Source organism: Lepisma saccharinum, chromosome 23 (genome assembly GCF_977018435.1).
Source record: "Lepisma saccharinum chromosome 23, izLepSacc3.1, whole genome shotgun sequence".
NCBI classification, from domain to species: Eukaryota; Metazoa; Arthropoda; class Insecta; order Zygentoma; family Lepismatidae; genus Lepisma; species Lepisma saccharinum.
In genome coordinates, this window is record NC_139251.1 from 22,971,221 (window position 1) to 22,986,479 (window position 15,259).

The 15,259-nt window shown below is 37.0% G+C and overlaps 1 protein-coding gene across 5 annotated transcripts in view; it reads left to right on the forward strand.

Moving 5' to 3' along the window:
- Positions 1-13,818, forward strand: part of alpha-Spec (alpha spectrin) — a 93,624-nt gene extending 79,806 nt beyond the window's left edge. For 3 of the 5 annotated variants that reach the window (XM_083109966.1, XM_083109969.1, XM_083109967.1), the window contains 7 exons: positions 53-165; positions 1,582-1,605; positions 2,893-2,947; positions 5,397-5,506; positions 9,572-9,840; positions 12,191-12,357; positions 13,340-13,818. In XM_083109966.1, the coding sequence (XP_082966092.1) occupies positions 53-165; positions 1,582-1,605; positions 2,893-2,947; positions 5,397-5,506; positions 9,572-9,840; positions 12,191-12,357; positions 13,340-13,468 (867 nt within the window). In that variant the 3' untranslated portion in view covers positions 13,469-13,818. The remainder of the gene's footprint in view (positions 1-52; positions 166-1,581; positions 1,606-2,892; positions 2,948-5,396; positions 5,507-9,571; positions 9,841-12,190; positions 12,358-13,339) is intronic. The other 2 variants (XM_083109968.1, XM_083109970.1) reach the window with 1 other exon arrangement.
- Positions 13,819-15,259: the final 1,441 nt, after the last annotated feature.

Consider the following 15,259-nt stretch of genomic DNA (forward strand, 5'->3'; position numbering starts at 1 on the left):
AGTAAAATAAAAAACTCACTGAATTAATCTCAAATATTATGTTCAATTGTAGGAGAGAGACATTGAGCTGGCTAAGGAAGCACAGAGACAGGAAGAAAATGATAAATTGAGGAAAGAGTTTGCTAAACATGCAAACATGTTCCACCAATGGCTCACAGAAACAAGGTAATGTAACTCAAGCTGCCTTTTCTGGAACCTATAATAAGAATTGTATTAAATTGTCTTGCAGGGTGTCTAGCTGAGTGTTCCACCTAAAACACAAAGCATATCATGGGGTAGATATACTTCTGAGATTAGTTACATTAGATGAGTTTCTTACATACTGTTTAGCGTACAATCTATATTTTTCTATTTGTAATGATTGTTGAGAAATGCAACATCTTTTATGATGGGAGAAAATTCATTATCAAAGTTAATAATCTCTCATCCATGCTCCACAATTTAGTCAAAATTGAAAAATTTGTACCATGAAATATACATTTTACAACATCAGAGTTACAAAAAACATGGATTTTCCTAATACAAACAATATGCAGAAAGGTCTCGAGTTTTGGGTATTTGATCCAAAAGTTAAAAGTAACAAGGCTACCTGAAAATTGAAAAAACAATTTTATTTTGCTGTTGTGTACTGTGATCCTATTAGGGGTCATTGTTCTTTGTATGAAGAACATGGGAGTGCTGGTTCTCTCCATCCTTAACCTGTGCATACCAGAGCCATGTTCAAATTTTGAAATACCATCTCGACTGTAGATCTTACTGATTGTGTGGTAATGTTATTTCCGTGTAATCAAGGGAGTCCCAGTTTTGATCCTCTGCTAAGACACGTTGCACAGTGATTGGGATCCTATTATAAACTGTAAGTCCAGTCCAGTTAGCATATCTGAGCATAAAGTGGACTTGAAAAAATACCCCCACCCTGTCATATTCAATTCCTTTCCAGCCACTACTTGTCTTAGTTTAAACCTATTGGTTCTTCAATGTAGGTAAATATTTCTTTCAGTTCTTAAATTTCTTCAATAATGTAGACATATTTTGACAGATGTATGCTTACACTCAGGTAGGCATCACCCACACACGTCATTACAATAGTTTCAAGAAACTTAAAAATTGGAGGAAATTACCCCACGAAAGTATGTATGTGGGGTAATCATGAGATCAAGTTATGTTGGATAACTTAGTGCAGTACCGTACTAGTGGAAAATTGTACCTGTCCAAACAGTTTATAGATACCTCTAATTAAGGGGTCTCAAGTTTGATACCCGTTGGAGGTACATAGTGATTGAGATCTTACTTTAAACTGTAAGTCCAGTCTTAGTTAGCCTATTTGTGGATACAGTGGACTTAAACACGCAAAACTCACTGAGGTACAAACAGAGAAAGTATATATTAAAAGCATGTTGAAGAGGAATTATTCTATGAAATAGATCAGTTTCTTATGACAGATCTAAACTATTACTGTTAATAGAAAATAAATGTCTGAATTTGCCTTCATATCACAGTTATAATTATATAGCAAATGTAACTAATGAAGAACACATTTCTTTTCTCCATGACTTATGTCTGACTCGTCATCACCAACAGATATCGTCTGCTGGGATGGGATGGGTGAATATATATTTCTACTTTATACTCGTAAGAACTAACAGAGTTGGTTGTAGTCGTTTAACTGCCTTTACTAGGAATGGTTAAGTAACCGCATGTAGAACTAGTCCTTTGTTGCATTTGTCATTTGTTTTTGTTTGGAGTCTCGCCAAAATGCAAATGTTTGCATTATGGTGGAAAGTTTTCGTATATAATATACAAATACATATATTTTTCTTAGTGTTACTGTACAGATGTCACCACTAATTTTAGGGGTGATGTTTTTGAATTCTCTTTTTAATATTTGACAAAACCTGTTACATGGGGTGTTTTTCCCCACTGTTCTCGCATAGAATATTCTTTTGAAGTATCTGTTACATTACGCTCAGTCATCAGTTCAAAAAATAAGCATCAGCTACAGAATTTCTTCACTTGCACTTTTTAATTTGGGTAAGTTACTAGATTTAAAAAAAAGGCCCATCATAATACGAGACAATGAAGAACTTTCAAGTGGGAAATCTCTTAAAATTTTTAGACACATTGAACAGATACCAAAAAAGGAACAATCATTAATGAATTCCAAGGAAGTTGCTAACTTTGATAAGTAGAACTAGACGATTTGGTAGGCCTAACCAAAGAACTAAGAATTTGTGTAATGGTATAGAAATATTTGTGTTAACAATCTTGGGCAGACATGTTTAGTTATTGTTAACTCTGTGAACTGTGGAGATTAATACATTAATTAGCTCTGCAACAAACCGCTAATAACTAACAAAACATTGTTTGGGTGTGTTTAACCTGCACTTAATACTTTTGTGATTACATGTTCGTTTTTGGTAGCATGTATGGAGAGTGACATAACATTAAACATAGAATTATACCGTTAAGAGATTGAGTTTTATTTTTTAACAGCAAATTATTGTGCAATGTTGGTAATTAATATCATTCTTTACAAGAAGTTCGTATTTCACTCACATGTTACCAGCATTTTAACATTAACCTTCAGATTCTCCTAAATCCTCCTTCAGGAGTAGAGAAGGCTTCTTTATGTTGTAACTTGAAACAATGCCATGCTAAGAAGCCCTTTTCACACATGAAGAAGGATCTAGGTGGATCAAAAATTCTGTCAACGTAGTAAGGTATGTGTTACAACTGCTGTATCACTTAATATTACAATAACATTCCAATATTCATTTTATGTTTGTTATACTTTTGGAAGTGGTAAAATACAATGCATTAAATAGTGCCCAACATCTATGGCTTGATCATTTTGTTTTAAAAATTATAACAAGATTTTTTTTCTTTTGATAGAGCTTCAATGATGGAAGGTTCTGGGTCTCTGGAACAACAATTAGAAGCTACAAAGGTAAGAAAATATTCCTTAGAATAATTAGTGGGATATATAAAATTTTTATTTAAATATCAGATATTTCTTCTAAGACTTGATTCTCTGCTTTTTGTCTTAGGTGCTGAATGATCACTATTTATCCTCCCCCCCCCCCCCAATATAAACAACTGTTTTCAACGAAAGAAATACCTGAAACCAATAAAATAGGTAAAGTGTTCCCCTGTGCATAGCACCACGCCATGAAGGCGTATAGGGGGTGTGGGGGTAACGCCCCACACTTTCTTGATCCGGTCGTGAGTGGGGGTGATGTGATCAGCATCACGCCCCTGACCGCCTTTACCCCCCAGGGTTTCCCCCAGGTACCCATGTTATTCGACGCTGGGTGTGCGCCGGGGCCACTTCCACCGTTAGAAAAGTTCCCGGATTTGAACTGGCCGGGGATCGAACCCGGGACCTTTAGCATGGTAGTCAGACGCGTTACCGACTGAGCCACCGCGGCCACATGCCATGAAACCAATTGCTACTGTAATTAGTTTACTACCCACATTTGACGTATAGAAATAGACCAACATAATGCAGAAAGAATTATGCATATTGAAGTTTATTACTAGGTCACCATGTGATACAATTTTAGCAATACGTATTTAGAAGAGATGCCGAAATAGTTTTATCATCCATAATATAACACTTTCATTTTATAAATAATTCAAACAGCCTTCTTTTTGATACATCGTGTCAAAGCAGACATTCCACGACATGCTGTTGTTGAGATTGTCTCATCATATTCTGGGTTTTACCTATTTTAAATATTTAATTTTCTCTGAATTTATCACATTTGATAGCTCGTTCAGTTTGATTTGATTTTTGTTATTTAGTATCACTTTTCTGCCACTTTGGCTAATCATGACGATTTTTGTTCTTAAAGGTTCCCATAACCACTTTTTATAGATGCAAAATAATCTTAACAGTTATTTTTACTGGTTTTTATTTATTTTATCTGCGACCTTTCTTTGTGGTTTCCCAGATCTTTTTGCTAAGATATACATACAATAACACAACCTCACATGGCTAGTCACTCTACACTTCTAAGGAATGTAGTGTCCTGTGTGTCCTTCTTTCCTCCTAGGTAAACTGTTTTTTTCCTTGCTGGTGTTACTTAATGCTGGCTGTTTCTCCCTCTCCCCTCCATCCTTTAACCTACTCTTGAATGATGAAATTGATGAGGTACGCTCACAAAAAACACTCATGCCCAATCTGGGATTCGAACCCAGAGTTCCTGGCCTCGCACCATGCGGTGCTAACCAATCTCCCATGGAGCTCGGTTTCAGAGCATGTAAAGACTTTCAATCTTGACATGAGAGTTCTGGGTTTGACTCCTGGCCTGGCCATGTGTGTTCTTAGTGAGTGTCCCTCCTTTTGCCGCCCAAGCATCTCGAACGAGATACCCAAATGTAACCCTCACTGTCCCAAGTGTCTCGATCGAGATGCTGTCTCAAAGTCGTAGTTTTTACATTCTAACTTTTCTATTTTTGGCTAGAATTTCGATTTTATTTTTTTATATTGTTCCTAACACATGTTAGGGCGGGGGGGAGAAACCCCATTTTTAAAAAAAAAAATTCAGGGGATTTCTCCCCTTTCCCCCTCCATATGTGTGCCGAATGTGCATAAATTATATATCGTCTGAATCTGTGATTCATTCTGTGTACAACGGTATATCTATCGTTCATACCTCCAGGGCAAATAGTCTCTGAGCTAAAGTCATTTCAAGGTACCGCTGCATTTTGCAGCTTGAATCAGTGGCGTGCCGACAATTCCTTTTGGGGGTATAACTCAAGTTACATTGGTCATATGATAATAATGCAAATATTTTTGTGTTCCTTACATGTTAGCGATCATTTCCATGTGCATGTCGACACTGTCATGTACTTTTTGCTTGAGGGGAGGGTGGGGGAACAAAATTTTTTTCCCGAAATTTTGGAATTTTGATAGTTAGCCCCCTCCCCCCGCCACATATACGCCGAATTTGCAAAAATTTTCATATAGTCTGAATCTCTGGTTCATTCCGCGTACAACGGTATATCACTCATCTCTGTAAGGCAATTAGCCTCCGATCTACACTCATTTAATTGAAACTCTGCATTTTGCTCAAAATCGGCTCAGGACAGAGAGACTTACATGTGAAAAGGCCTTGGGCGGCAAAATGTTAATTCATCTAATCCATCACTCATCCTCATTGTTGTGATTACCCAAAAGTGGCAGAAATGCAGTGTTAAAAGGGCAAGAATAAAAATATAAATGATTTAATTTTTGAACTTTATTCTCTAATATTGCTATCCATCAGCAATATACCTTGATTTTGTATGTGAAATTAAAAGCCACAGTCGACAGAGTAAATTATTTGAGTTAACCATGCATAGGAAGGAGAAAAAATTCCGCTGACATTCATATTCCACATTTTGCTTTCCAGAGGAAGGCTGCAGATGTGAGAGCAAGACGTTCAGATCTGAAGAAGATAGAAGACCTGGGAGCTATATTGGAAGAGCATCTCATATTGGATAACAGATACACTGAACACAGGTAGGTGGAAATCAGCCAACATTAATTCTACAGTGTGGATTAAATTAAGGTTTCTGCACATCAAGCATTTCCCAAAGAAATTTAAAATTGAGATGAAACCATTAATCTGTACTCTATCGGTATTGGCTAGTGTAGGCATTTCAATAAATTTGGGAGTAATTTACACTTCTGATATTTCTGTAAAAACTTTGTAATTTAGTATAAAATGAGCTATCGTATCATTCCCTGGTAACCCTGCCAGACCAGTCAACCATCGAAGTATTTAACCCTTAGTTCGCCGCCGTAACACACATGTTACAAAAAAAGTATGTCCCTTGTAGCCGCTGTAACACATATGTTACAAACAGCTTTAGATACAATTATCGAGGGTTTGCCACACTTATATTTGTATATTGAGGTTGAAACACTGACAGTTTGTTCGGGAACATGTTTTGCAATCGTGTTTCGAAAATTCCAAATCCCCCCACCCCCTCTTTTCTCGGAATATGTTAAGTGTTTGGGCTCACCCAAACACGTGTTCGCTCTTCAGTTGACAGACACAATAAATGCTTGGTATTTACGATGCTGTTTTCCTCCAAGCTTCCAACGCTGTGATTTAGTACTGATAAGGCACACATTCTTCTTTGTGTTTAGACCTGGTGATCGAGCTGAAGTAGTGGCGGGGGAGGGGGGGTAGGGCAAGGAGAGAGGGGATTGGATGAGGTTTGGCAGTGTCAGCTTTCTGTCGCCTCTATGTTAGAAATGCAATGAAGCTTGACGATAGCCAGAGGCCAAAAGCATGAGTCTAAAGCGTGCGTCTATCCAGAAGTATAGACAAAAGAAAGGATTGCAAAGGCTCCCTCCCTCCTCTGTTAGGACTAACAAAGGCCTCACCATAAACACTTCGTATCATATAACATCTCATCGATTTCCCTAACGCACGAACGTTTCCTTCCGGACATATTTCCACAAAGAGCCGAGTCAAAAGGGAGAAATAGATTCACAGTAGCTACACAAGATGCAAGTGCGAACGAAAAAAGCAAAAGTTCGGGTTTTCTCCCCAAAGTAGCTGGAGAAGAGGGGGCAAACTCCAAATTTTTATGATTTTTTCATTGAAATTCGGGGGATGCAGCCCCCGCCCGTAACCCCCCGCGGTTGGGGCATCCAAATTTTACATGGTTGCATGCACTGATGTTCTGCCTGCAAAACAAAAGTTATCCGAAGTAGATTGGTCCCATAGTGTCAGTTATAACAATTTTATGAATAATATGCAAATTGGCTAAAATTCGCTAGAGTATTACGTTTTGCCTTATTATTCAAATTGTATTGCACCCACGAACATGAATCAAGTTTCATTCTGTTGCGGAAGGTCCATTCTTTGAAAAAAAAAAAGCAAAAGTTTCGGTTTTCTCCCCAAAATAGCTGGAGAAGAGGGGGCAAACTCCACATTTTTATTTTTTTTTCATTGAAATTGGGGGGATGTAGCCCCCGCTCATAAACCCCCCCCCCCCGCGGTTGGGGCATCCAAATTTTACATGGTTGCATGCACTGATGTATTGCCTGCAAAACAAAAGTTATCCGAAGTAGATTGGTCCCATAGTGCAAGAGTTATTACGATTTTTCTCCATTATGTATACGAATTCAAATTTCCCGCTCAAAGCCTCGGCGACACTGGGCTTACTTTTGTCAGACCGTGCGGTGTACTAAGGGTTAAAGTTTCTGTAGTTCCTATTTCAAAGGGGCAAGTCCCCTATGACCAATCAGCATTGGGCATACATGCCCACACACAAATAACCACAGGCCAACCTAAGTACAAGGGCCATTAGGTTGGCATCAGGGAAAGCTTGTGAGAGCTATTTTCCCAGAAACTTATACCCCCCACCCCCAATTAGAATCATGGGTCATGTTTACCAACCAGTTGTCACTCATGGGAGGGGTAGAAATGCTTTATTTATAAAGAACCAAACATTGTTAGGCTAACAGTAGCCATTTGGGAGAACAAAAACCATGTGCTCCAAATCACATGTTTACTAAATCTTTTATTCTTTACTGAAAATCAGAGATAACACTCACCCATAGGTAAAATAATGCCTCATTTATTAAAAGTAAACTCATTTGCAATTATCTGGCATAACTAAGCCAGAAAATCTGAAAAAACACTTTTGTTTATGCTTTTTAAGCAATTGATAACTCTGCCATCTGGTGGGAGAAAGTGGCAATTCTCCCAAAGACAAGGAAAGATCTCAAAGGACTCCAGCTGGCCAATGAGAAGCCGTCAAGGCTGTGACGTCACACAGGAGACTTTCAGATGGCCTATTGTGTTCTGAGCTTGCTAGTCAAGCTCACTTGTATTACAGACCCACCTGAGAGCAGGTCAGCTTGGAAGTTGCTGGTAAAATTCAGTGTGTGAATGGCCACCTGTGCCAGCAACAAAGGATACATAAAGGGAAAAGGGATCTAAGGTCCTGTTACAGTAAACACAGGCCTAAGTGTGTGTGACCAAGTGGGATATTGTGTCCTCAAGTGCATTTAAGGATCCCAGTGAAAATTCAGCAAAATAGCGAGTTTTGTGTCCCTCATCCCATGTGGAAATCCAGACCACATGGTCGGCAGAACTGACGCCATAGAAGCATCCATAGGATATCAGAGAATATCCAAGTTGTTCTTAGCCATCCATCCAAGAAAAGCCAGGAAAACTCATTTATCACCCCCCAAAGCCTTTGCTACACCAAGGAAGCACATAATATTAATTTTTTAGTGTGGTGTACCACAAATTTGTCCATGTGTCGGGATGTGGCGATAAAGAGTGAAATAGCGTGTGTAAGGCCCCAGGTATGATTGATATAGTGTGAAAACGGCTGATATGTAAGTACAAAATCTTTTGTATACCTTTTTTGTGTCTTGTACAGTGAAGTGCTCATGTTTGGTGGCAGCTATGCCACAAGCGATGTTCTTTTCAATGAATAAATATGTCGTTTAAAGGTGTCTGACCTTCTATCATTTTAGTGAATCATAAGCCTATTAAGCCCTCCTCTAGTTACCGATTATTAAAGTTAGGCTAAAGTTCATCTGTTGCTTAACAGATATCTCAGGGGATATCTGTTACTATACGGAACACCACACGTGGAATAGGCGTAAAGCGTGGTTCTCTTTTGTTTTTGCTGTTTTTGATATATTATATATTTAAAGTTAACCTTTTGTAAAACCAACTTTAAAGCAATGTAATATAATATAAACAAAGCACCCAAAATAAACCATCCCCTTATAGTTTCTGTTGTTCCTATTTCAAAGGGGCAAGTCCCCTTTTACTTGGTTACATGTTTACGTTGTTTCTTACATGTACCTCTTACTGCTAATCCCCCTAGCTCCAGGCTCTCACATAGCCTGAGGTTTGATCCCCTAAATGTCTTTAGAGAGATTAGACGCTATTTTGATTTCTTATCTGGATGTATGTCAGTCATAAAATATTTATAGTTTCTTCGTTAAATGCATATTTTATATCAGGTGAGTACAATATTGGTTTTCAGTATAGGTAAATTTTAATAACTCACTGTAACCATTCGCAGAAGGTGCAGGTTGTTCGATATTCTAAAAATTTTATAATAAAGTATATGAGCAATTTTGCCAGTAGCTGTATTTTTTTATTTTAGACAGGTTCATAAATAGAATTGGTTATGTACCTTGTGCTGATCCTCTGTGAAAGGTGAGTCGCCAAAATCAATAGATTTTTTTTTTGTTTTTTTTGCAAAATTTACCTACAATGATTATGCATTTGTGTAAGAAAAATTGATTTCAACCATATTTCATCATATGAAGAGCTGTATTTAGAGTCTGATTGCCATGTCCCTACTTCTAATTCTTATCGGTGAGGTGGAGTTGTGTATCCCCTAAGAATACATTATTTCCTCTCCTGCAAATTTGATAAATTGGAGTTACATCCCTCTGTTTCTCTGACCATTTATGCTAAGAATTTGTCCACACTGGTACCTCTTTAGTATCGGCAAACCTTTTGTATCATGCAATAACAATACTTATGATCAAATGCAAGCAGTAGTACGTTACAAGAGAAATTCTATGTTGTTGCAGCACCGTTGGATTGGCCCAGCAGTGGGATCAGCTAGACCAGCTAGGCATGAGGATGCAGCACAACCTCGAACAGCAGATCCAGGCTAGGAACCAGTCTGGCGTGAGTGAAGATGCTCTGAAGGAGTTCTCGATGATGTTCAAGCATTTCGACAAGGACAAGACAGGACGCCTCAATCACCAGGAATTTAAGTCCTGCCTCAGAGCTCTGGGGTACGACCTCCCGATGGTCGAAGAAGGGCAGCCTGATCCTGAGTTTGAGGCTATACTGGGTAAGTTCAGTTGGCAGCGAAGATAATATTAGGGAATTTGGTCCATTACTATTTCATTCTTGCAATGGAAGGTAAACCTTTTCATTAGACATAATGAAATAGAAATGTTTTTCCATATTATTGGACAGTGTGGCAGTTGCATGTTTTATGGTTCCCACTAACCTAGAAACCTGCAAAAAATCAAGGAAATCAAGCTATGAAAAGTCATGGAATTTTGATGATACAATCCGAAACGTTGAATAGTTGGGGAAAAATTAAGTGTTTTTGTACTTGTCAGGATTTGGGTGTGAAAATTAATTCCACTTTTACGTTGAACCATCTTCTTGGTGGGAGATTATCCCTACAAAATGTTTTTATAGCATATTTTTCATTTATTTTCACGAATACTGAAAGAAGCATCATTCTTAAGGTCAGTGATTTAACATTTGAAACTTATATCATGTTGAAGCACTCCAGAATGAAGAGGAAAATCTGGATAAATCAGGGAATTTGATTTTTCCAAAATGAGTGGGAATCTTGTATTTCCTAATCATGTGAAGAACAATACTGCGAAATTAATGGATTGATTTGGTATGCACCCGTACTTCTGCCATCCATGATATTTGTAAGGACACCTCACGAATCCTGCTCTTTGAAGCTCTCAAGTCCCTCAACTTGACATCTCTGCCTATTGATAATGTTGTACTATTTGTTATAGCTCAAATACTTGTTTCCTTTTAGGAGAGGCATATTATATAGGGTGTCCGGCTTAGACCTTTAACATTATAAAAGCATAATTTTGCAGAGAAACACAATTTTATTAACAAAATTTACATTTTGGTAGAAAAACTCCTGCATTTTTTTGTCCCAGCACCAGCACTTCACACAACCTCGATATGAGCCCCCCCTGTGGCACGGTAGATGTCGAACCGATATTCCAATTCTGCCAGGTATTCACTAGCATTTGAGGGGTCACATTATTAATCGCCTAACGAATTCTGTTTTGCAGATCTTCCAAGTTCTCGACAGGCATACTGTACTTCATGAACCCCAACATAATTTTTTGGGGGGGAAAGATCCGGCGAGCATGGGGGCCAAGCAAGTGGTTTAGAAAAAGATCCTCTTTCTATCCATCTTCTAGGAAAATGCTCATCGAGAAATTCTCGTACAATGATAGCAAAATGTGCCGGTGCTCCGTCTTGTTGGAAAATGGTTTCTGGAGGCATTTGAGGCACAGAGTAATGCTGAAGCATGTCTAAATAATTCGTTCCTCTCACTGTTTCTTCAGCAAAGAAGAACGGGCCTATTATCTTCTCTTTCATTAATCCACACCACACATAACTTTTGGCGAGTCTCTCATAATTTCACGAAACTCATGCGTGTTAACTTTGCCACACGTGTGGAAAATCACACCTTGTCCAGAAAAGCATTGTTGTCAATTTCGGTTAACATTTTGCCCGAAAACGTCTGTCTTTTATGTTTATCATCAGGATTAATTCATTGTAGTAACTGGATCTTGTATGCCCATAGACGTGACCTTTTGTGCACAACGTCATGGATAGTAGACCGAGGAATGTTGAGCTCTAAACTTGCACGTCTTATTAATTTTGTTGGGCTTCTTGTGAATGCAGTGCGAATCACTTCAATGGTTTCCTCTGATACCTTCCGCTTCTCGTACTTCCCGCACACCGACACAACACTTCCAGTTTCTCTTAGTTGTTTATCCCACTTAGCAATACTCAAATAGGAAGGAACATTCTCGTGACGTTGAAGATTGAATTTACGCACTTGAACAAGCTTCACAAATTTGTTTTCTGTCAGTGAAAGAACGCAGAACACTTTCTGCTGAACCGTCCACTCCGCCATTTTGGAATTTATGCGTTACACTCGCATGCGCGTCACGTCAACTCTGAGTACTGGTGATTCTCGCAAATGGCCACAGTTGCCAGTCCCATACAAACAATAAGTTTCATTTGAAATTGAATGTAACTAATGTTATACTGTTTTGTAATGTTAAAGGTCTAAGCCAGACACCCTGTATATATCATGCCTTGACAGATATGCTATTATAAATAATTATGTTCATGTTGCATAGTTCTACTAAACGTTACATGTGTTTACACGCAAAGACAATATTTTTCATTGCATTAGATAAGATGTTCCTGGTCTTCGTAAATGTCTAAGGGGAAGGAAATAGTTTCTCTTTCTTGTCACCGATGATCTTGTCTTGTGCACTAAATCTGAACCCTACATCAGGTTTTATATATTTTTTAAAGTATGCTTAAAAAAATTTCAGTCATCAGAAATCTACATCAGAATGTTTTTTTGTCCATAATCATTTCTTGACATTGTTTTTTCTCCTTGTGTTTAGATGTGGTTGATCCAAATAGAGATGGATATGTGTCACTACAAGAGTATATGGCATTTATGATAAGTAAAGAAACTGAAAACGTTCAGAGTTCGGAAGAAATAGAAAATGCCTTCAGAGCTATCACAGCAGGAGACAGGCCATATGTAACCAAGGAGGAGTTATATGCAGTAAGTAAAATCGTTAATTTTTATTTTTAAAAACAGCCATGCAGTATTGAATTTTTTCAATACAAAATGGGAAATACTTTGTGCCGAACCTAAATATCTTTGTCTCTAATCAGTTTGTGAGATTGATTTATCAGTCAGTAAATTCTCTGTTTAATCCTGTATGTAGGAACCTTGTAAGCAATAGCTCTTGGAAAATGACCACTATCAATCTTCGATGAGTTTTTTTTTCTGTACATATACTTTTTTTTTTTTTTGCTCTTAAATTCAGCTTTGTAAATTTAATAATTCCAGCCAATCCTTGAATTTACATGTTCCGTAAATTTCATTAATAATAATAATTCATGTTTTAGAGAACAAAGGAATGCAGTAACAAATCAATATTTTGGAATCGTATACGTACTTTTCCATGAAACTATTTACTGATATTTCATTTTGTTGACCACTGCCACCACTCAGGAACAGATTAATAGAACCAATGATAAACATCTTCACAGAAATGTAAATACTTGATTCCATTAATAAACAGAATTGTGAAAACAAGTTACTGATTAAAGAAACTTCAATTGATTACAATCAGCTATTTGACAAAAGAGGATATTTTATCATATAATTGTTTTCCAGTTGTGAGTTGCTAATATATATGTATTACCAAATAAAAATTTGAATTTGTGTTGTGTATAGAGGTGAGCTGTATCTTTGCGGGTGACTGTGTCTATTCCGTACAGATAGAGATTTCCATAGTTGTCGGAGTGGTCAACAGCAAGGACAGAACACAAGAAGAATGATTTGCAGTGGCTAAGAGGCAGACTGTAGCTCCTCCCCTCCTGAGTCTGACTTGGTCAGTTCACTTGCAAACATACAGTTCATCAACTCGAGAATTTGCCATTCTCCATACCATTTCACTATTATCGAATATTAGAAAATGTGCATTTTCGTTTGGACCTCAGTCACAAATTAACGATATATTCTTTTCTACTTTCAGAACCTCACCAAAGAAATGGCAGATTATTGTGTTGCACGCATGAAACCTTACGTAGATTCCAAAACCGAGCGTCCAATACCTGGAGCATTGGATTACATCGAATTCACCCGCACTTTATTTCAGAATTAATAACCTATAGAACTAATTGCTTTTACAAAATAAGTATAGTCAGTCCAGAAATTGCTTTCGACAGTAAGGAGATATAATTACTTGGTCCTGATTAAGTTATTGAAATGCTTCTTCTATTCTTTTTGAGGTGAATGACTCTCCGCTCTTGTGTATCCAGAATATTTTAATTACATGTAATGTGCTTTGAATATATAGAAAGATAATTGATCAGAATCATGTTTAAATGCTTTCGTAGGCAGCTTGTCATTAATTTTTATCACTTAGTTCTAATTGAATTATGTATCACCCTTGCCATAGAAATATAATTGTAATCATTGCATTGACTGCTTTGAATAAAATCCTAATAATTATTGTGTTTTTTCTTAAATGTTTTTGTAAATACATATTTTATCCCTAGTTGTTTACACACAGAACTAGTTTATTTATAAGGGGCCCGAGTTCACACTACACAGTAATTACATTCAGCCACATGGCACATCTAAAAGCAAGGTGGATTGATTTCGAAAAAACTGTTTTCTTATGCTTGTAATAACCGTAAACTACAGGAAAAATAATTGATTTACATCACTTTAAATAAATAATCCATAGAATAATGTACATAAGGATTTTGTAAATATTAGAATCACTTTTGGTGAAAGTACATTAATCTCTCAATCATTTAATGGTGTTTATTAGGCTGTAAGAAAGGAAACAAAATATATGTACTGATGGTGTGAAGCTCGCATGAAAAGAAATGTAATATAATATGTAATGTGTAAACACTTATATTTCTCTTGATTTAAAATTCAGTAATTTTTATAGGCAAAAATAGCAAACATTTTGTATAGAAAAATGTGCAAAATACTAATCATATTAAACCATAAATAGTGTCATTATTCGAGGCATGCAAATTTAGTTTTTGACGAAATATGAAATAACATGCTGTAATGTTCATTTTTCTTAAAGATGTGAGGTGCATTTTCCTACCCTGTTTTGTCACGAAATAATGCGAAATGAACTGCAAAATGTGAAATATACTCTTAAACACGAAATTTGCCGTTTATATACAGATGCGACACTTTCTGAAGTCGGAAGTATCCTGTGAGTTATGCAATTCACGGAAAATTGATTAATTCTGCTGTAAATATTTGAGAAGCAAAAATGGACCCCTTTACACAGGAATAAACTTAGTACTCTGGTAACTACATAAATGTGCTATTAGAAGGGATAAGTTTATTTTGTGTAATAAGTAGTTTTTAAATCAAATTTAGGATTATATTCACAATTTTAAAGCCAAAATGTCATCTTATGTAGCACTTTTGATGTAATTATTCACCGCTATAACACAGAAATTTTATTTTATTTACTGTTTTTGTACCGAAATTTTGCTTTTTTTTATTTACCAAAAATATGTGCCTCTAGTCATTATCATTAAACTGTAAGTAAACATAGAGGCTCATATTTTGCAAACTATCATTAAAAAATTGCCAAAATTCAGCTACAAAGACTAACAATATTTGTTACAATTATAGAGTATATCCAGAATGTTTTATTTTCACTAGAAGAAAAGTTACTGAATTATTGTACAGGGTGGCTTAAAAAGTCACTTAACACACTCGGTACAAGGCCACTGCAGCGCGCAACGTGAAAATGGTGATGACCAATCGTTGCCAGGCCAAGGGGGAACCACATTGATGCCACCCACATGGTCGGCGGCCATCTTGATGTCCACCATCTTGAATTCAACTTCAGAACTTAAACTTAAATGGGAAGTGGGTGATATGATATATCAAATCAGGCTAGAATTTCACA